General features: G+C 49.1%; 1 protein-coding gene across 4 annotated transcripts; it reads right to left on the reverse strand.

The window, feature by feature from the left end:
- Positions 1-1,300: 1,300 nt before the first annotated feature.
- Dcaf4 (DDB1 and CUL4 associated factor 4) lies at positions 1,301-21,059 on the reverse strand. Of its 4 annotated transcripts, none has more exons than XR_002383301.2 (14): positions 16,173-16,288; positions 13,678-13,778; positions 13,165-13,322; positions 12,973-13,055; positions 10,965-11,067; positions 8,797-8,940; positions 7,431-7,480; positions 6,486-6,565; positions 5,239-5,340; positions 5,014-5,111; positions 4,141-4,314; positions 3,723-3,837; positions 1,959-2,483; positions 1,301-1,724 (listed from the first exon to the last, which is right to left on the reverse strand). XR_002383301.2 is itself a non-coding variant. In XM_013115332.3 (14 exons), the coding sequence occupies exons 2-14, from the start codon at positions 16,259-16,261 to the stop codon at positions 2,251-2,253; spliced, it is 1,527 nt and encodes a 508-aa protein (XP_012970786.1). In that variant the 5' UTR covers positions 16,262-16,269; positions 20,961-21,059; the 3' UTR covers positions 1,301-2,250. The 4 variants fall into 4 exon arrangements, 3 of the variants coding, with proteins under 3 accessions (XP_012970786.1, XP_005072866.1, XP_040598722.1); XM_013115332.3 differs by adding an exon at positions 20,961-21,059 and having other exon boundaries at positions 1,301-2,483; positions 5,239-5,337; positions 16,173-16,269; XM_005072809.4 differs by adding an exon at positions 20,961-21,059 and having other exon boundaries at positions 1,301-2,483; positions 16,173-16,269.
- Between the last annotated feature and the right edge of the window lie 234 nt (positions 21,060-21,293).

Below are 21,293 nucleotides of genomic sequence, written 5' to 3' on the forward strand. Positions count from 1 at the left end.
GGTAGCGCGGGACATTCCCCCACAGGCTGGAAGGTGTGCCAGGTGCCAAAGTACTTCTGTATGTTTCCCTTTCACAGGCTGTGGATCCTGCATTTGCAGGAAGGTCGGAACCCCCTTCCCCCAGAGAAGTTTAAAAGCCACTCTCCATTACCATAAGGGGGGCCTGGCAGCCTAACCTTTCCTATTGTTCTGACGTTCGTGACACGTGACAACAGCAACTGGCTCAGAGGTCATAGATTGTTCTAGTTGGGAACAGGCTTCCAGGTGTTGTAAGAAAAAAAAAAAGCCCCGTCATAATGGTAATTGTGCAAACATGTTTGCATTTCTAACTTAAGAATCATCTTCAGGGAGGAAACTGAATCTGTGCCTGTATATTCTCATTAATGGAACTAGATTAAGTTACTGTTTACAATATGTACTGCACATACTCCACCCTTGTGGAGCTGCTGTCATATGCCCCCCCCCCCATGTATCTGTCATAGATCCAGGCTCTGCATGTGACCAGAGCCATCTGATGGTTTGTAGTCAACAGAACACTCGTTGCCTTGGTGCTGAGTGATCTTAGCCACTGCCATGCTTTAAAGGCTACTTTATCCTGACACCCCTTGTCCTTACAATCTACAGCCTGTATTTCTTAGGCTGTGGCCTCTGAAGAGGACGGTTTAAATCGCCACAGCCTTTTGCCTAAAGCCAGTGCTTCCTGCGTGTCCAGCACATGTTGTAGCACAGAGCCTGGACCCTGGTTTCCTCATCTTAAGATGACACTGATGTTACTATGTATTCCCTGCCCTTTATGAGTTGTTACAAGGATCGGCTAAAATTTTAGATAGTAAGAATAGTAGATATGTGATATTCTACATGCAAGTTATTTATATTAGGGGTCTTGGGGAAAAAGATGAATTCACAATGGGTACTTGCTTAATTGGGGAGCATTGTGCCTAACAGGCATTATATGTTTGAGACAAATAGAATAGTCATAGGGCACAGAGAGCCATGGCCTCTGGTCACAGATACTCATAGTCCCAACAGGAAGGGAGCCAGAGGACCATCGATCCCACCCCAGTGCTCCGTTGCCCTCTGCTTTCCCACTGACTGCTGGGGACAGGGGGGCTGGAGAGGTGTAGAGAGCAGCCTCCTGGAGCATGCGCAGAGCAGTGGTGCAGAGGGCAACCTGAAGGTCCCCAGCAAGCTATTGGAGTTGGTCTTAGGGTCTCTTTCCACACTCGGCAAGCTCAGTTTGATGCTTCACCAGCTTCAGGGATCAAGATCTGAATCAGATGGAGAAACAATATACCACACATGCTTCTTTTTACTTTATTGATAGGTAGAAAGGATTTTAACACTATAAATATTTCATAAACTGCAGCTCCAAGATTACAAAAAGGTCAAAGCCAAAGTTGGCCCTGGGCTTTAGAAGTGACACTCAAGTCACTGTAACAGAAGTCGCTGTCCCTTACATCCTGGAAAACTCAAGAAAGGCATGTTCAGGGATGTTTATAGCCGTAGCACTTGCAAGGCTCTGTCTCCCTGGCAATGCCCGTGCACAGTAACAAAAGAACCCAGGACTTACTGGCACTGAGATGGCAATGAGTAATGGCCCTCCTCAGACACAAAGCCACGGCCTGCTGTCCCCTCTGCACCCCAGATGCCTTCTCCAGGGCAGATGCAGGTCTTCCTGGGCTGCAGCGCTGAACACTCAGGAAGTCACCACCACTGGGAGGTTCCTGGTGAAAGCAGCAGCTTTAACTAATTTTGTTTTATTGGTCTTCATCCCAGAGTCTGCTTTGCCAATGAAGGGGGCCTATCTGTGGAACTCAATAGGAAAAGCCAGTAAGCCCCTCTTGTGACAAGGCCTTTCATGCTCTCAGCCCACAATTTAACTGCCGTTTTACTGAAGTTAACCCACAGAAACTACTTAGAAAAAACTGTATTTTTTTGACTGCATGTTAGGTCTGTACCTCATGCATCCGTGGTGCCAAGGCCAGAAGAGGGTGCTGACTTCTCTGGAACTGGAGTCAAAGATGGCTGTGAGCTGCCATGTGGGTGCTGCGAGTCAAACCCAGGACCCCTGGAAGAGCAGCCAATGCTCTTAACAGCAGAGTCATCTCTCCAGGCCCCCCCCCCCATGTCAATCACTTTGCACTGCCCTCAAGCGGGAAGGACACCGTCTGGATACCACAAGCTTCACTTAAAAGTCCTTGTTAGAACAGGGCGGTGGTGACACCCATCTTTAATCCTGGCACTCCAGCTTTACTCCCAGCTGCCTTCCTCCAGACTGCCTGGACAGGATGAGCTGTAGGAGAAACAGTAAAGGTCCTGCTGGACAGCCATGAGCAGCCCTGGGGCTCCCTGGGGGCCCCCAAGGCGAGGAGAGAAGGCCACACTGGGAATGTTGGCCTTGGAGGTGGGGTAAGGAGAAGGTATGGTTCTGAGCAGGTGTGCATCATGGAGGCTCCAGATTCTGGTGTAGCAGTCTTGGCCCACTGAGAAAGAGGGAAGGCAACACAGCACGTTAGTAAGAGAATGAAGAAAGTCACGGCGTGTAGACACAGCTTCTTAGGACCTCTTAGGGCTTAGATTGTACTAAGCCCAAACACACACCCATGGGTCGAAGGGGTTTCTGCTTCTATTTCTTAAAATTGAGACTGTGAGTTGGGCTTTTGTTCCTGAACCCTAACCAGCTGCATGTGTTCAAAGTGACAAAGATGCACTGGCTGGCTGTGACACAGCAGGGGCTCAGCTGGCACCCTGTTTCAGGGGCAGGGAGCCTTCTCAAGTGGGAGTCCAGCCCACCTGAGCCAGAAGCCAGGCAGCTGGGTTCCTTTTGATGAACTAGCCAGGAAGATCTCTTAACTTTATTACATCCTGGCAGGGCAGATGACCGCTATTTCTGATTGAAGAATTCAAGTGAAAATTCCACAGGACTCCTAGAGCAATGTGGCATGGGACACACGGATTATGGCAGCCCAGATGCTGTATGCTCCTAGGGATCTGTGGGGGCTTCAGCAATCAGATTCCAACTGAGTGCTGGTAGGACCATAGTGTGCCTCAGCAGAGGATACACTTGGGCTGTGTGGTTCACTACTGCGGCTCATCTTGAGTCTCCCATCCAGCACATGAAAACTCTGAGATGAAGACTTGAGGAGCATCGCTTTCGGAGCAAGCCCAGTGCTGGTGTTGAAGATGGTGAGCACACTTAAGTGCTGGCACAGTAATGCTGCTTAGCCCAAGAATTTAACAGGGAATGAGTACCGTCTGTGGGGCCATTAACACATGTCAGGGGCCTACTGCTCCACATGTAGAAACACTGACTTTGTGTTGTGGCCTGGAAACAGTACGATCTGTAGTTACTTTAACTCCCTCAGGGCTTAGTGGCCAGATAGCTGCTGCTCCTCTGTAGATCACGGGTGATGTGAAGGGGCCAGGGTACCCTTAAGTTCTCAGCATCCCGAGGGAATGTGAGCAGAGTGGACAGCATTTAGACAAGATGGTGCCTCATGTAATCCCATGACTCAAAGAGGGAGGCCTGACCTCCAAGCCAACTCAGTCCCCAGCTGCTGTGTATGGTGTTCATCACCTGTCTGTTTCTGAGGTGATGCTGTCAATGGCCCATAATTCCCATTACTTAATGCTAGTTTTACCACTTTTGCCCTCTGCTGTTTAAGATGTGAGAGCCCTCACAGGCAGCCTTTGATGGATGGGATCTTCCCTTCCCCACACACCTGCCACGAGGATTCCTTCCTCCTCATGCACATGCAGGGGCAGGTAGGCATACTCATTCACATGACCTTCATACTGCCTCACACACTTAGTGGTCCTCAGGTCCCACAGCTTGATCTGGGAGAAGAAGCACACAAGGGGTTACTCGGGAAGGGTGTAGCAGGAACTCAGCGACTGCCAGGTATGAAGCTGGAAAGGTGAGGTGACCTCTAGGGGTCTGTTAGAGTGTGGAGATCGAAGCCTCTTACTGCTGAAACTTGAGTCCATGAGTCACAGAGCCACAGGCTCTTCCGCTCCCTGTCTAGGCAAGACTAAGCTCATGCGGAGCAGCACAAGAACTTAGGATAGCCCTCCCTGGTGTCGTGGTCTCTTGCACACCTGCACCCTATCATTCCAAGGCCTGAAGTCAGGATCTCCTACCTTTCCAGCCATGTCTGATGCCATCAGGTATTGCTCCTCCTTGAGGACCCGTACAGAAGTCACTGCTGAATCATGGAAAATGTGGGTAGCCTTCCGGCCTTTGGCTTGACTTGGAGAACGCAGGTCAATGGCAAAGATCTCCCCAGAACGACAGCCATTAAACAATAAGGGAGTCTATGGAGAGAGAGGCAGTGCCCAGTTTTTCTAAAGATGGAAGGGTGTGTCCTGGCATGGGAGTAGGTAGGAGTTTGGGTCTTGATGGGTTCAGAAGGAAGGCAGAGTTCTTATGAGAGGGAAGAAGACATGGACCCTGTGTCTCTCCAGTGTCCACCCTGTGGTGAACCTTAGGTGCTGGGAGGTAGCACCACTGTCCCCTTAGACGTCTTTTCTTCCTTTTTTTTTTTTTTGAGACAATTTTTTTTTGGTAGCCCTAGCTGTCCTGCAACTCACTTTGTAGACCAGACTGGCCTGGAACTGGCAGATCTGAGTTCGAAGCCAGCCTGGTCTACAAAGCAAATTCCAGGACAGCCAAGGCTACACCTATCTTGAAAAAACAAACAAATCCTGCTGGGCATGGTGGCACATACCTTTAATCTCAGCACTCAGGAGGCTGAGGCAGAGTGATCTCTGAATTCAAAGATAGCCTGGCCTACAAGTGCGTTCCTAGCTAGCCATAGCTACATAGTGAGATTCTGTCTCAAGGAAACCAAATCAAAGCAACCAATAAAAAAATCCCAAACAAACAAACTAACCAATTAACAAAGTACCCAATGATCATTTCCACGCTTTTTCTACACCAGGAAAACCCAGTTTCACTCCCCCGAACATTTCACTCTGGCGACATTCTGTTATACCCTTCCCAATCCAACCAACCTTGACTGCAAATTGCTGAGCCAAGACATCACTGTTGGTCCCATATGACTGCCGGTGTCCTGTCACCACATTGGTCAACAGGACCCTTCGAGACATACCTGGTGGAGACAAGAAATGGGTCCCTGAGAGCAGGGATGCTGGCAGTTTGGGGAGAGGTGCTGCTGGGTGAGGCCTTCAGGCGGGTGAGTTCTTTACTTGACACCCGGGGCTATGACCACAGCTCACCTGTACTGAAGCAGTTATTTGCCTGGGTGTTCAGGGACCATGCACAGGTCCAGGCACCAGGGATCCGGAAACTGCAGAGCACACCAGGCTGGTCTGTACCTGCTAAGAGAAACAAAGGAAAACAGGGCCACCTGTGGTGATATTTGTTTATGATCTAATAAATCAAGATTGCCTGAAGGTCAGATGTCTGCTCAAGGAGCAACTCATGTTCTCAGTCCAGACCGTGGCATTCATAGTGCTAACAGCTGTGACGGGGCAGTGTCACAGGAATGTGGTTTCAATCCTTGTCCCAATACTTACAGCGCGCTCAAGTCAAACACTGAAAACTTTGAACTGACAGAACATCTCGAGGGGTAAATCCAGCCATGTGCCCACCACTAAGACATACCGGTATCCCAGAAGCCTCCCTCACATCCTTTTCCAGTTTCTACCTCATTTCATATTGTTTCCTGAGGGAGTTACCATCAAGACTTCCAACACTAAAACTGAGTTTCGTGGGGTGAAATCCTGACTCATTCTTCACCCCCGTTTCCATATCTGCACAGTGGTAAGATCCATGCCCCATAAGTTTGCGGGGCAGCAAGATGCAGACAGGGCTAAATGCTCATGGCCTCCTCTACCTCCAAGAGGAACCTGCTGGGGTAGACACTGCCTCCATCTTCCAGAGGTCAGGCAATGTGCTCCAATGTGGGACTGGAGCGGCTGTGCTTTGGGTTAGCTTTGCCTGATGTCTGCAGACCGCCCGCATGCAGAGGTCAAACTGCTTCCCGCCGGCCAGCATGCCTACCACATTTGGGAGCTTAACCAACACCTTCTGAATGATCGCCACAGGCTGCAACTCAGACCAGTGTTTACACGTCCTCTGCTGGCTAGTCACGTGCACCTTGCTCTGGTTGCAGAGATGACCTCAAGGGGTTTATAGAAAGTGATCCTAGCCGGGTGTTGGTGGCGCACGCCTTTAATCCTAGCACTTGGGAGGCAGAGGCAGGCGGATCTCTGTAAGTTTGAGACCAGCCTGGTCTACAGAGCGAGTTCCGGGACAGCCTCCAAAAACAATACAGAGAAACCCTGTCTCGAAAAACCAATAAATAAATAGACAGATAAATAAATAGACAAATAAATAAAAAGTGATCTTGGGACAGATTTTGGGAAGCCTCCCACCCTGCTGCCCATCCTGCCTCCTATGCTGAGCTGGGATCATCCAGAGGACACGGGCCTTCCTCGAGACAAAGGAAGGGACTCTGTACCTTGGTGACTGCTGACAAACAGTGATGCCGGGAGCAGGGTGGCACAGCCTGGAGTCTCTGCAAGGCCCATGAGGCACAGCCTGCAAAGGATCTGTCAAGGATAGCCAGGTATTGACACGGCCCTCCTGGGGGAAGAGTGGCCATCAGGAACTTTCAGGAAGTTATAAAACCCAAAGTAGAGTGGGGAGTCCAGATATAACACTTTGTACATTTCTTCAGGAATATGTCACAGACAGTTAAGTTAGTCCCTTGAAACCTGTTTCCTGTCTTCTACCAGAGAACTAGGGTTTTCAGTGACGTGAGTCCACTGAGGCCATGGTGTAACACGTCTGCGTGTGTATTTGCCTGTGCATATGATGAAGTCTCAAGTTCAATGACAGCGCACAGACTGAAGAACTCATTGGTTATGGGATGAGCCAATGACAAGTGTCACGAATGTGCGTTAAATAAGCCCCACTGTGTTCCTAGAGAAGAGGCCGGAAACCAGAGTGTTCTGAAGGCACAGGTCTGAGATCTGCAGCCTTGTGCTCCATGTCAAAGTACTTCCGCTCACCACCTCCTCAGTGTCCCTAATCACTGCTTTCCACCTCACAGCTGGGTACCTTCTTAGGACTGCGCTAATACTTTACTCCTTCATGGCTGACTCCCCTGGCAGGGAGGGATGCTGGGTTTGTCTGGTGACCCAAGAAGCTGAGACTACTGTATGTCAGTGGTACAGCACATGGAGTCAGGCTTCCTAGAGTGCAGTGCTATCTCTAACAATTACACATCAAGGCCCAGATGTCTGGCACACAGGGACTTCATCCCGTCAGCAGTCATCTCTGGACTCCAGTTGCTGATGTGGACCCAGGTGTAGTCTATGCCCAAAAAGTGAGACAAGGGTTCACCTCTCTGCCGTCTCCACTGATGGTTGTCCGCTAAACCTATTCACCTACCAAAGGATACAAGATGTGGGAATCCAAGTGATTGAGCGAGGCCCAGCACACAGAGTTCACCTGGGGAGGGAGCGGGAAGAGAGACTAGGTTGGCTGCCGCTCATGGGAACAATAGTCAGAGGCTTTTCTAGAAAATGCCTTTTAGGGGCTGGAGAGAGGGCTCGGCACTTGCTGCTCTTACAGAGCACCTTGGTTTGGATCCCAGCACCCACACCCAGTAACTCCAGTTCCAGGAGATTCAACAACCTCTTCTGGACACACACAGACACATGTACATGCATGTGCGTATGCATGTATGAACACATACACACCCTTCAAATTAAACAAGAAAAGACCTGTAGGGACACAGACTCATGATGCCTGCCCCTCACAGTACTGACAGTGAATTCAAAGCTCTGAACATACTAGGCAAACACTCTACCACTACGCTACTCCTCAACCCAGAGGTCCTCAACCTGTGGGTTGCAACCCCTTTTCGGGAGGGTTGTAGAGCGGCCCTTTCACAGGGCTTGCTTATCAAATATCCTGCATATTAAATACTTACATTATGAGTCACAACAGAATGATTCTATGGCTGGGGTCACTACAACATGAGGAACTGTATTAAAGGGGCACGCTTTAAGAAGGTTGAGAATCCCCAACTTATCTGCCATGTGATTTCTTTCTTCAGGTACTGCTCTTAAAATAGGCTGGAAGGAGCATCCTGAGGATAGTGGGGCTCCCTGCTCAGACATATTGGGACTTAAGAGGTGCAGGAAGGAAGCAAACTTCAGGCTTCAGTCCTTGGGCACGCCATCGTGGGTCCCATGCTAAGGTAGCTGGTATACCCCCTCCCCACGCCCACTTATAATTTACAGGGCCAGGAGATGAGTCTACTTTTAACCGAAGGTATCCTGTGTCCTGCTTCACACATTAGGGGTTTCTTTCTTTCCTTCCTTCCTCTGCCTCATCTAAGATAGGAAAAAATACAGCTAGGCTCACCTCGTAGCTTAGGCTAACCTTAAGTCTCAGTCTTCTTGTGTACTGAGGTTCTAGGAACCACGCCTGGCTTCCCGGATCTACCCTGTGGCTCACGTCCCTGCTGAATAGGAAGCCCCAGCCTCTTAGACAGCTTAAGGTTGCTTTTGGATGGAGAACACCTGACATTTGTGATGGCCACGGGAGGACTCCACCCAGGCTGTGACCACTGCAGCCCAGGAACCACACCTCCTCACATCAGCTCTGACCCTTCAGAAAAGGAGGTCCTGATGGCCAGCTAAAGCACACGGCCTCAAGGCCACCCCACCACCTCAACTACATTCCTCTCCCAACTACAGCAGTGTCCTAGGCCCAAAGGCAAGCTGGCTGCAAGGCTGGCGAGGCAAGGCAGGACCCACCTTCCTGTTGGTGAAGTACAGGTTTTCGTGCATGTGCACCTTGAACGTGGGGGCCTTCAGACCCTGCAGGTTGATGATGCCGTACTTGGAGCCTCCGATTTGGACATCATTCACTGTGAAGAGGCGGTCACTGCTAGTATCTGCCTGGAGGGAAACGGGCTGTAAGTGATCTCTCAGGCTGAGCCATGTGACTGCCTAAGCTCTACTGCATGAGGGAATATAGCAGGGACACCTACCTTTGCTCCTGCTCAATGCAGTGATTTCCAGCAAAGCTCAGACTCTGCCCTGCCATTTCTGAGGTATGGATAAAGATGGTAAAGAGAGGATATGGCCTGGAAGTCTGGTGTCCTTAGTGACCACCTCAGAACAGTCTGGGAGGATCTTAATGTTGGCCCAGAGGACTATACCCATATAGCCACCTTGAAAGCCATGGAGAACTCTGAGTTCTAGGCCAGCTACATAGTAAGACCCTGCAGTATTTAATTTAAAAATTCAATAAAGTGCCTGTAATACTAACATTTAGGAAGCTAAGGCAGGAGAACTGAGTTTGAGGCCAGCCTAGGGTACACAGTTCCCTTGTCTCAAAAAGCTTCCACCCAAAACTACTCCAAAGAAAGCATAACATTATTATTTCAAACTAAAATATTAATATTTACCTTTTTTGCGGGGGGGGGGGGGATTTTGAGACTGGGTTCTTTGTGTAGTTTTGGAGCCTGTCCATAGACCAGGCTGGCCTTGAACATACAGAGATCTGTTGGGGGGAAGTCCTATGTATATGTCAATAAAGCACTGCTGGCCAATAGGAATCTAGATAGGTGGGACTAGGAGTCCAGGAGGACTCTGGGAAGGAGAAGCACAAGAGAGTCAACATGTAACGCCATGGGGTAGGAAGCCTGGAAACCTCTCCGGTAAGAGAGATACTTAGATTAACAATTATGGGATAAATACTTAAGTCAGAGCTAGCCAGTAAGAAACAAGCAAGGCCAACAGCTTCATAATTAATATAGCCTCCTGTGTGTTTATTTGGGACTGATGTGGCTCTGGAACCAGGCTGGCAGGAAGGCTTCTCTTTACAGAGATCCATCTGCCTCTGCTTCCCAAGTGCTGAGATTGTTTTTTTTTATATGTAATCATGTGCTTGTGTCACAAGTGAACACACACACACACACACACACACACACACACACACTTACTTCCCCCTACTCTGCAAGCTTGAAGAGTTACGTGCCTGGATAAAGCTACTGGTGATGAGAATCAGATGTGGAAAACTGCCTTCCCAGTTCTCTGGCCATTCAAGCCAGCCAGGCACATGTGATGCTGGTGACGGGGAGGCTGCTCTGCCAAAGACACATGCATTAGCAGACTGCACCCTAGTGCCAGGGAAGGGTGTGAGGGGACCCACTGCAGCCAAGTGTCTACTGATTGAGATCACACTGCCATCATAAAGGTTGCAGCAGCGGAAAATCTAGGCCTGGCCCCAATACTCCCTTTATGGATAGGCTCTGTGGTCAATGTCTCCTGGGCCACGAGGCCTCCCTAAGGTTCACTTTGTGGCTTTGGTCTCCCATCCTGTAAGCAGATCACCACTTCCATGGCCCTAGTCTCACTCTCCCAGGCTTTTCTTTGGCCTCCAGGAAGGATGTGGCCTGGCAAGACATGCACTGAGTAGGCCCACGGAGAGGGGAGCATCCTTTACGGGCAGGGCACACTCTGGCTCCACTGTCCTCAAGCTCTAATAGCGGCCTTCATTTCCACCCAACGCAGATCTCAGTAAATAGAGACCTTCCACTTCCTATGAGTGACAGATAGGATGGTGGTGTCTAGGACCCTGCCACTGTGGTCAGGGACCTGAGTGAAGAAACCACTGTGCTGCAGCTGATGGCACATGGATCCTGCCCACTGTGCACACCTTTCAGCTGCCCACACCACAGCCGGGGAGAAGATGCTTTGTTCTTAGCATGTGACTAGCCCCAGGCTTTGCATCATGGGACAGGGCTGAAGAGTGACACACACACACACACACACACACACCAAAAAATCCCACCAAACCCAAAGGAAGGCAGCAATTTTCAGTGTAATCAGCTTCTTGCTAGCCAGGCTTAGTGAGCACTAACAGTGAGCCAGGAGTGGCAGCCGTACCTGGGCACCCCCAGACCTGCGTCACTCACCAGGATGAAGTTAAACTGGTCACTTGCCAGAGCAGAAGGGTCTGAGCTCTGAATCTCTACCTTTCTTCTCTCCATGCAGCTCACCCGCAGCTCATGGGATAAGCTGAAGAGGGAAACAGAAATCAGGGAGGGCGTGGACACCCAAGTGTGATGCTGGGAGCACTTATGTAGAGCCACCTCCGTGGGAAGACGGTGATCTTAAAAAGAGTTATTTACATATTTAATGTGTGAGTGCTCTGTCTGCATGTGCACCTTTATACCAGAAGAGGGCATCAGATCCCATTATAGATGGCTGTGTGGTTGCTGGGAATTGAACCTAGGGCCTCTGGAAGAGCAGCCAGTGCTCTTAACTTCTGAGTCACCTCTCCAGCCCAAGACGATTTTTAAAAAAATTTTTGGAGACAGGGTTTCTCTGTGTAGCCCTGGCTGTCCTGGAACTCACTCTGTAGACCATTGGCAGTGAACCAAAGGTCAGGAAGATGATTTGGGTTCAGAATTTCAAGGCCAGACTAGAAGGTCATGTCTCAAAAATAGAAATGCAAACACCTGGGATTCTGCCTTTTCCCACACTTATCTCCTCATCAGTTCTCACACAGAATGCGAGGGATAACTAGACAACCCTTCCCTACACCAAGGAGTGAGTTAGACGGCAGAGGGATTCACCGGGCAGGCGCCTGGTACAGGCTTTCTCTTGGATGACAGGACTAGCCTGAGAGATGAACAGGCTGCCGAGGGGCACAGGGTGGAAAGGAAGAGCCCAGGTGTGCAGCCACTCACCTCACTGCCCCTTTCCTCTTCCTCAGCACAGCGCCCTCTTCAGCTCAAACAGAAGAGCTTGGGAGGGAAATACAGGAGGCTGTGTGCTGCCCCTGTGGGGGTGGGCACTGTGTGTAGAGGCAGTATTGTGCAGGGGTTAGGGCCACTCGTGGGAGGCAGACAGATCCTGTTTCTGTTTTTACCTGGAGCAAGCCACTCTGCTCTGAACTTCAATTTCCTCTTTAGAAAATGGGAGGGAATTACCAACTTATCAGATGTAGTTAAGAGTTATAGTAGTCATCACAAAAATAATAATAAGTTTTTGGAAATGCTGGGGGACTGAATCAGACCTATGAAGCAAGCACTACTAATCTACACTGAGCTACATCCCTGGCCGTCCATTACAAGAGGCTGAGTACATAGGCACCCACATAATGCCTTATGTCACCAGTAGGGGGCTCAGGAATGACGTTATTGTGAATCTGGATTAATTTCTATATAATCTCCTCTCCTCTCTCACTTGACTCCCAGGAGTCTCCATCCATTATTGAGGAGAGAAACAGTTACTCAGAGCTGTTTAAGATGTAGAAGGAGGGCTGGAGAGATGGCTCAGAGGTTAAGAGCGCTGGCTGTTCTTCCAGAGGTCCTGAGTTCAGTTCCCAGCAACCACATGGTGGCTCACAACCATCTGTAACACTGCATATATAATAAATCTTTGAAAAAAAAAAAAGATGTAGAAGGCAAAGCTGACTATAGAGGGAGTTTCGTGATCCGAAGGACCCAGGTAGGGCTGGAGATGGAGTCTAGAGGGGCTGGAGAGAAGACTCAGGTTTAATTCCCAGCAACTCACAACTGTCTGTAGTAACTCCAACCTCAGGGGATCTGCTTCCAGAGCACTGGGATTAGAGGTATGTACCATCATGCCTGACTTAAATAAAAAAAGGAGCTGGGCAGTGGTAACACACTCCTTTAATCATAGCACTCCAGAGACAGAGGCAGGTGGATCTCTGTGAATTCAAGGCCAGCCTGGTCTACAGTGAGTTCCAGGACAGTCAGGGTTACACAGAGAAACCCTATCTTGAAAAAAAAAAAAAAAAAAAGACATAGAAGGCAGAAGGCAGCCAGCAAACTGAAGACCCTCAGCTATGAAGAAGTGTCACAGAGTAGCATAAGGTCTCTTCGGACTAGATGTGTGGCCTACAGAAATAAGGACAGGAAAGAACATTCAAGACAAAGTAAGACATTGTCTTACCGGCAATAACTGGCGATGTTGAGAAAACCCAGCTGGTTTTTTCGTAGGATGGAAGATGCATTAAATCCCATTCTAGTAATTTTCTAAGTTTATTAAAAAAAAAAAAAAAGGATGAGTCAGTGAAGGTGGCCACGGTGGCTGACTGGCCGCCTGCCCCAGGAGATGGGTGCTGTGGGAGAGGGCACTGGGTACCTTTCTCTGCTTGTCCTCTTGCTGCAGCAGCTGCAGCCTCCTGCTCTCCATCTCCTTGTGCCGGATGCCCTCCTTGGTCAGGGGGTTGCAGTTGTTATGGCCAGGGAGTAAACGGAAGTAGCGGTTCTTTTCAGGGTCGAAATAAAAGCCTGGAAGTTCTTTAGGAAAAAGAATTCAACTGACTAAATTAAAACACCGACCCACCTAATGGTCTGTGTATCTTTTCTGCTGCTTAAGCAGCAGTCATGGTCAGTCACTGAGTTCTGTATTGGAGAGAACATCTGATCCAGAATCAATCATTATTCCTAACACCCGGCTCCTTCCTTCGGCGGATCAATTCACTTTTAGAATTCCCTCAAGTCAAGAATGGACTCCCAACTCCCCCAACAAGAGATACATCCAAGCCCTGGCTGAGGAATAGCAACTAGGACAGACTAACTTCCTGGTTTGAGGGAGGATGAAGCTTTATCTCCCTCCAGGCAGGCCAGGAACCCTACCCAGCTTACTACCTACCTGGCACAGACGACTTTGCAGCTGTGCTTGATGAGGCTGATGGGGCCTCAGCATCATGGTGGTTAGAATCTTGTGGGTTCTGCCATGTCCCCGAGGTGTACCTGTCGACATACAGTTGTGACAATGAGTATGTGTGCTCATGGAGGCCAAGGAACGATCTTGGGTGTCAATCCTTAGGTGCTGTCTTATTTTTTGAGACAGGATCTCTCATTGGTCTGGAACTCACAAAATAGACGGGGTTGGTTGGTGAGCCCCAGGGATATGTTTGCCCCTACCTTCCTAGTATGGGGAGTACAAGCACATGATGCCACACCCGGTTTTTAAACATGGGTTGTTCCAAGGAATCAAAGAAGTCCATCTCCCCAGTCCAGTTCTCAGCCATTCTGACTGAAGGTCCTACCTGAGCAGGTGTGTAGCCTTCCCCTGACCTTTGCAATTCTCTGGGGGAGCACTGACCCTCTTGCAAACACCAAAACAAGGGCCAGTCTCTCCTTTTCTTCCCTTCTCTTCTCCTCTGATCCCTCCCTCCCTTCCTAAGAGGACACCTGTTATAGGAATCCTTTATCTTCTCACTTGGGTATTTTCCAGGACGAAAAGAAAACCAGAAATTGTTGCCACTAAGAATGTTACTAGCTGGGCTGTCTGTCTGCTTAGCAGCATTTACATAGCCAGGTGAGTCTCATTCCTTGTTGGCTTCAGCAGCAGGAGAGTTTAAATTTTATCTGGCCAGACAACCTTACAGATGGAAAAACTGGGACTCGAGGGACAGAGGCAATTTCCTCCATAACACTAGGATGGAGGACTGGAGAGATGGCTCAGAGATTAAGAGCACTGACTGCTGCTCTTCCAGAAGTCCTGAGTTCAATTCCCAGCAACCACATGGTGGCTCACAACCATCTACGATGGGATCTGATGCCTTCTTTTGGTATGCAGGAGGGCATCATATACAATAAATAAATAAAAATTAAAAACAAAAACAAAAAACACTAGGATGGAGCCATGATCAACACACCGGATTGTAGAGCCACCAGTGACCTCTGTGGCAATCACGGGCTGACAGGTAGGGTGAGAATCCTGAGAGAATCCCTAGTTTGCAAAACTAGGCTGAGGGAAGCCAAGACTAGCTTGCATCCCATCAATCCCGAAAGCTATGCACAGTCGTAGGGAAATTATTTTCTTTCCTTTTGCTGCCCAGAGCTTTCTGAGGCCGCCCATCTGAGATCAGCAGGAGGATGGATTAAGTGTCATGACAAATGCTGGTCTTTCTCATCCAAGGACTGCTGCTCCATTTTTTCCCACACAGAGCCCAGAAGGTGGCTGTGCCCAGCAGTTTTCCAAGCCACTCTGCCAAACTGGGCTGGGACTCTCATTATGGCCTGTGGGGAAGGCCTGAGGCCCAAAAAGTATGCATGGCTCCCCTAACAAAATATACCAACACTGGGTATAGTGCTGATCTTCCTATAGTATGGGCCAAATTTGAGATGTACACCCAATCAGACCCACTTCGTGCTACGGGCTCCAAGGGCCAGCCAGGCAGCTTATTAAGGGTTTTTATATAGTCAAGCCAGGGTGGCTTATGGGACAGAATACTTTTTTTTTTCTTTCCTTCTACCATGGCAGCAGGAGTTTATATCCAGAGTCACCTTGCCAACTCCAAATGTATCCATTTTAGACAGAGGGCCGGGTTGGTAAGACAACTAAGTGGGTGAAGGTGCTTATGGTCAAGCCTGGTGACCTGAGTTTGCTCCCTGGGACTCACGTGGGGAAGAAAAGAACTGATTCCCCAAGTTGTCACCTCACCTTCACATGTATGCCATGGAGCGTGTGCACACACATATACACACACATCAGATACATAAAAGGAGGTCTGACATGCTGAGGAAGAATTTGCCACTGGCACATGTCCTGTAAAGAGGGAGCATCCTATGCACCGGAGGGCTGCAGGAAGACTTCCTACTGTCAGAGGCCCTCGGAGTCCTCACCCAAGGCCAGGTGGGGAGGAGCTGGGAGGGGGGTAGGCCTTGTTCTGAGACAAGGATGTTTGTACTTCATGCAGGATAATAAATGAAATGTGGATCTGGGGACTTTAAGACCCCCCCTCACCAAAAAGACTTGTAGTCCACATAATTCTACATAAAGACTTGCATATATTATATAAATATGCCATACACTACATATATTTATATAAGCAACATATATGGTCACTATATATAAATCCCTTTCTATGACTTACACAAGATAATATTCCCACAGATATTTTTTCCCCCTTCCCAAGTCTTCAAATGGGAAAGCAGGTCTCCAGTTGTCAAAAAACACCTTGGTCAGAAGCTAGTCACTGTGAAACTAAGAGTATGGCTGTGCCCTCATTCCCGGAGCTGATGGCAACAAGTCAAGCTTTGAGCCTACTGGCTCCACTGCCACCTCATGTGTGAGCACTGAACCAGACAGCCAGAAGAGCACTGGGCAAAGCTGGCTCCCAAAACCTGTACACTTGCCTCTCACTGGAATCCCTCTGCCTGAAGGCAGGGTTCTGCTGGTGGCTTCGCCCGCGTCTCCTCCTGCTCTGCCAGACACTTCTGCTCATTTCTGTTCCTGTAAGAGAAGAGCAGAGCATCAGACTCCCCAGCTGTGCGCCCTCCCACTTGCCTGGCAGCTTACGATGGTCATTGGTGAGGCTGCCACCCAAAAAGTCTGCTTCTAGAACTTTCCCAGTATCCCGGCCCACCACTGACAGAGATGAGACGTGACCAGATATGGATGCCTCAATTCCTTCCACATCGTCTCCACTAACACTTGTGTGAATTCTTTTTTGTACCCTGCCCCCCACCTCCCAGACAGGGTTTCTCTGTGTACCCCTGTCTGTCCTGGAACTCATTCTGTAGAACAGTTGGGCTGGCCTTGAACTCAGAGCCTGTGTAACTGCTGGCTTTGTGTGGATTTTAACTCTAGTCTTGGAGAAATAAACATCTGTCTCCATGCCTCTCCAAGACACCCTCCTCACCTAGATATCCACCTCATCCTTCCTTGGGGGACATCACAGATGTCTGGGTCCTGTCTAAGTCTACCTTCTATCTCTGTGCCCCGCCTCTGATGCAAAGGCGCAGACACAATCCAGAAGAGTGACCTACACGTAAATTCAATGTCTTCATCTCCCCACCCCCGGCATTCTGCTAAAATGCTCTTGTCGAGGTAGCAACTAACAATCCTTACGGTCGAAGTTGGGGAGTCACATTTAGTCCCCATTCCTGCACTGGCTTTGAATGGCCAAAAGCCTGCACTTGGAAGGTTGAGGCAGTGAGGCCACTAAATTAAGGCCAGCCTAGGCTGCCTAGTGAGACTCTCAAAAGAACCCAGCAGTTATGAGAGCATGCACTGCTCTTGCAGAGGACCTGAGTTCGGGTCCCAGCACCAACGTCAGGTGGCTCATACCCGCTTGTTAACTCCATTCTGGAGGGCACCCACACTCATGAGCACATCCCATGTCACACACACATAATAATAATCAAAACAAAAGCCGAGGCTTGGGAAACTGCTTGGTGTTGGTGAGTGGTAAGGGCTTCACCAAATGTGAGGAGAATCTGAACCCAGGACCCAAATGGTAGAGTCAATTCCAGTTGTCCTCTGACTACCACAGGCATAAAGGCCTCTTCCCAGCACTGACTGCGCAGTGCAGACACACATGCAGGCAAAACACCCAACACATAAAATAAAAAGAAATAAAACTTAAGAAGGCCTGGTGGCACTCTTGTAATCCCCAGCACACGGGAGGGTAAGCAGGAGGGTCCGAAGTTCAAGGCTATTCTTTGGGTTACACAAGGAGATTGAGATCGGCCCCAGCTACCCAAGACCCTCAAAAAAAAAAAACAAAAAAAAAACCAAAAACCAAAAACCAAAAAAACCAAAAAGCACACCCTTACCAAAAAAAAAAAGCCCATGTTTAAGAATGAAAAGTGTGTTTCTTTTTTTTTTTTTTTTTGGTTTTTCGAGACTGGGTTAGAAAAGTGTGTTTCTAAAATGCAAGTTCACAGTCAAGATCCACATTGTAGTTTATATCTGCATTTGTTTGTTTGTTTTAAACTTTGCTTACATACTCCTGTCTCATGGGACATGAATTCCTTTTTGTTTTGCTACAGTGCTGGAGACCTCAGGGCCCTGTGCATGCTAGGCAAGAGATTCATTGTTGTTTTTTCTATTCTTAGAACCTAATGACCTAGTTGGCTATGTGAAAATTACTGCTGAGCAAAAAAAAAAAAAAAAAAAAAAAAAGACAAAAACAAACAAAAAAGCCCCAAACAATAACAAACCTGCTGCTATGTACTCTTTCTTCTGTGGTGCTTGGGGCTGAACTATTGAGTTGTATCTCTAGTCCCCTTCACTTATGAGATATTCAAAAAACAAACAGTATACGGGTGTTATGCCCACATCTGTGTCTGTGCATCGCTTACTGTGTGCCTGGTACCCATGGAGGCCAGGAAGAGGGCCCTGGAGCTAGAGTTACAGACAGTATGAGCCCCCCTAGCACCTCATGCGGGTGCTAGGAATCAAAACTGGTCCTTTGAAAATTAAAGCCAGAGCTTTAACCATTAAGCGTCTCTGTCTCTGCTTCGCTTCAAACCCTAGGCAGCTTTCCTCTGCTGGATGCTTTTCCCTTAGTAGTTTATATTTACACAACACCCGATGTGCACCCGGCATTGGGAAGTGGGCGGGGCTATGGCCCCTGCCTCATGACACCCCACTCACTCACATCCTAGCAGGGAAGCAAGGAGCTGAAGGCCCTGTGAGGACTGAGGAGGAGCTGGAGGACTGGGGGACAGACAGGCATGTGGGGAGCCTGAGGACAGTTTGGTACCTTGAGAATCAAGTGCAAGGGGCCGGGCAGAGGCAGGTGGATCTCCGTGAGTCCAACAAGACAGGTGACAAATGACACCTTAGGTTGTCCTCTAACTTCCACACAACCACACAAAAATCAAATAAATAAATAAGGTGAGAGATAATGCAATCATCGAAAAATCCAGTAAGACCCTAATTCCTAAGACATAGCAAGATGCAAAATGCTAATGCCACTGGTTGGTAGAACCCAGCATAAAATGGCCCCTTCGATAAGCTTCTACCCTCCACAGTGTGGACCATGAGTGAACAAGGGAAATGGGAAAATGCAGGTGGCTCATTAGGATTTCTGTCCAGTGTGAAAAATAAAACAAGGGGCCAGAGAGATGGCTCTGCAGTTAAGAGCACTTGCTGCTCTTGTAGACCTGAGTTTGGTTTCCAACACGCACTAGGAGGTGGCTCACAACCTCCTGTATCTCAGTTCCAAGTGATCCAACAGTCTTCTGCCATTGAGGGCACTCCCATACAAACAGCATTCACTCACACATACCCCTATCCTTATAAATTCCACCCCTGAAACCCCCAGGAGAGAACCACCTCCACACGCACACTTGCACAAAAACATCACACACAATAGCACTAAAATCAAACCCCACTTCGCAACATGGAAACCGAGGCTTATAGAACACACAAAGTTGCATTAAAGGTTCAAGAGGGGGTCCCCAACACTTGTGGGCACAATCACCCACAGGAAACACTTTAATTAATTTCCACTGTTATTTACAACTCAATATCCAGACAGTGGGGCTTTTCAGTTCTCCAGGAAGCTGATTCCTTAGTTTCCACGCCACACGCCCCCCCCTTTTTTTTTGGTGTTTCGAGACAGGGTTTCTCTGTGGCTTTGGAGGCTGTCCTGGAACTTGCTTGGTAGTCCAGGCTGGTCTCGAACTTACAGAGATCTGCCTGCCTCTGCCTCCCGAGTGCTGGGGTTAAGGGTGTGCACCACAACGCCTGTCCCCACGCCTTCTTACTGCTCTGCTTCAACACACAAGATAGTGCCTGTGGATCTCAAAGGTGGAGAGAGTGCTGTGGTCCCCAAAGTCACCGGGGAGACCACAAATGCACCGAGATTCTGAAGAAATGGTGTGGAAAGACAGCCTTTCTCACTAATACACAACGTGGTGTGGCGGCAAATGGAGGCTGGCCCACACCAGGGCTAATTTACTAACTCCTCCACAGTCCAGCCTGCACAAATCCTCAGGCAAGCCACCCTTAACCTCTCTTTGTGTGTCTGAGCATGATACCACTAAGGTTGGAGAGATGGCTCAGTGGTTAAGAGCGCTTGCTGCTTACAGAGGGTTTGGTACTCAGCACCCACAAAGGAATTCAAGTCTCAAACCTCAGCTCCAGGAGTCTGACAGATTTGGTCTCTTCCATTTTCCATAGGCGTGTAAGTGCACACAACCCTCCACACACACATAATAAATAAATAAATAGAGTCGGGTGGTGGTGCCTTTTATCCCAGCACCGGGGAGGCAGAGGCAGGCGGATCTCTGTGAGTTCGAGGCCAGCCCGGTCTACAGAGTGAGTTCCAGGACAGCCTCAAAAGCCACAGAGAAACCTTGTCTCGAAAGACCAAAAAAACCAAAAAAAAAAAAAAAAAAAGAAAAACCAACCAACCAACCAAACAAACAAACGCTCTTTTAAAAAGGTGTGTGTGCAGCCTCCAAAGCCACAGAGAAACCCTGTCTCGAAAAACCAAAAAAAAAAAAAAAAAAAAAAAAAAAAAAAAAGAGCACTGAGAACCTAGATTCGATTCCCAGCATCTTCCAAGGCAGCTCACAACCATCTGTAACTCCAGTTCCACGGGATCTGTGTGACCTTTTCTGGCCTCCGTGGACACTAGGCATGCTTGCAGTACACACACACACACACATGCAAGCCAAATACTCATAAAAATAAAAACACAAAACAACAGCAACAAAAAACTAAAACAAGCCGGGCGTTGGTGGCGCACGCCTTTAATCCCGCACTCGGGAGGCAGAGGCAGATGGATCTCTGTGAGTTCGAGACAAAGTCTACCGAGCGAGTTCCAGGACAGGCTCCAAAACAATACAGAGAAACCCTGTCTCGAAAAAACAAAACAAAACCAAACAAACAAACAAAAAAACTAAAACAAGACCCTCCTCCAGAATTTATAACAAAAAGTGCTACTGGGCTTATGCTCCATCACAGCCCTAATTTCAACGGAGGCGACGGCCCTGGGTCTTTAAGCCGGACGCTGCAGGTGACCCTGGGAACCCCGCAGGACCCGCCAGGCTCGGGCCCACGCCCACTCCCGCCGTGTCACTTGCTCATTTCTCCGGCCCTTGCCCGGCCTTCCCCGACGTCTGCGTGGGAACAGTGACACCCTCTTTCGGCACCCAGGAGCGCGGCAGGCATCGGAGCAGGCTTACCTGCACCGTTGGCTCTCTCAATAGCAGCAAGTCCGGCTGGAGCACAGAGACGCGTGCGAGGACCCGGAAAGACACTCGTGTTCCGTGTTGTCGCAGCCCATAGGACTAAGGCGACTGACTCTGCCTTCTCATTGGCTCAGACTTCTGCCTGTCCATGCCGGTCTTATGCAGAGGGCGGGACTTGGGACTTCCGCTCCGTCCTAGCCCGGCGTGCCTGGGCCTGGAGCGCTTGGGGGCGGGGCCTGGAGCGCTTGGGGGCGGGGCTGGAGGTTGCTACCTGCGCCCTGCAGTTCTAGGCACCCTCTTGGCAAACAGGGAGTTTTCTCTCTTGCT

This window comes from Mesocricetus auratus, unplaced genomic scaffold, assembly GCF_017639785.1.
Source record: "Mesocricetus auratus isolate SY011 unplaced genomic scaffold, BCM_Maur_2.0 Super-Scaffold_15014, whole genome shotgun sequence".
Taxonomy (NCBI): domain Eukaryota; kingdom Metazoa; phylum Chordata; class Mammalia; order Rodentia; family Cricetidae; genus Mesocricetus; species Mesocricetus auratus.

What these genes read in the sequence shown, in the direction of transcription:
- Dcaf4 (XM_005072809.4), bottom strand. Translation starts at nt 16,261, where the DNA reads ATGAGCAGAAGTGTCTGGCAGAGCAGGAGGAGACGCGGGCGAAGCCAC. An exon ending in AACATCGCCAGTTATTGCCG is followed by an intron (nt 11,068 to 12,972) that starts GTAAGACAATGT and finishes TTCCCTCTTCAG; the next exon opens with CTTATCCCATGAGCTGCGGG. An exon ending in CATCAGACATGGCTGGAAAG is followed by an intron (nt 3,838 to 4,140) that starts GTAGGAGATCCT and finishes TTCTTCTCCCAG; the next exon opens with ATCAAGCTGTGGGACCTGAG.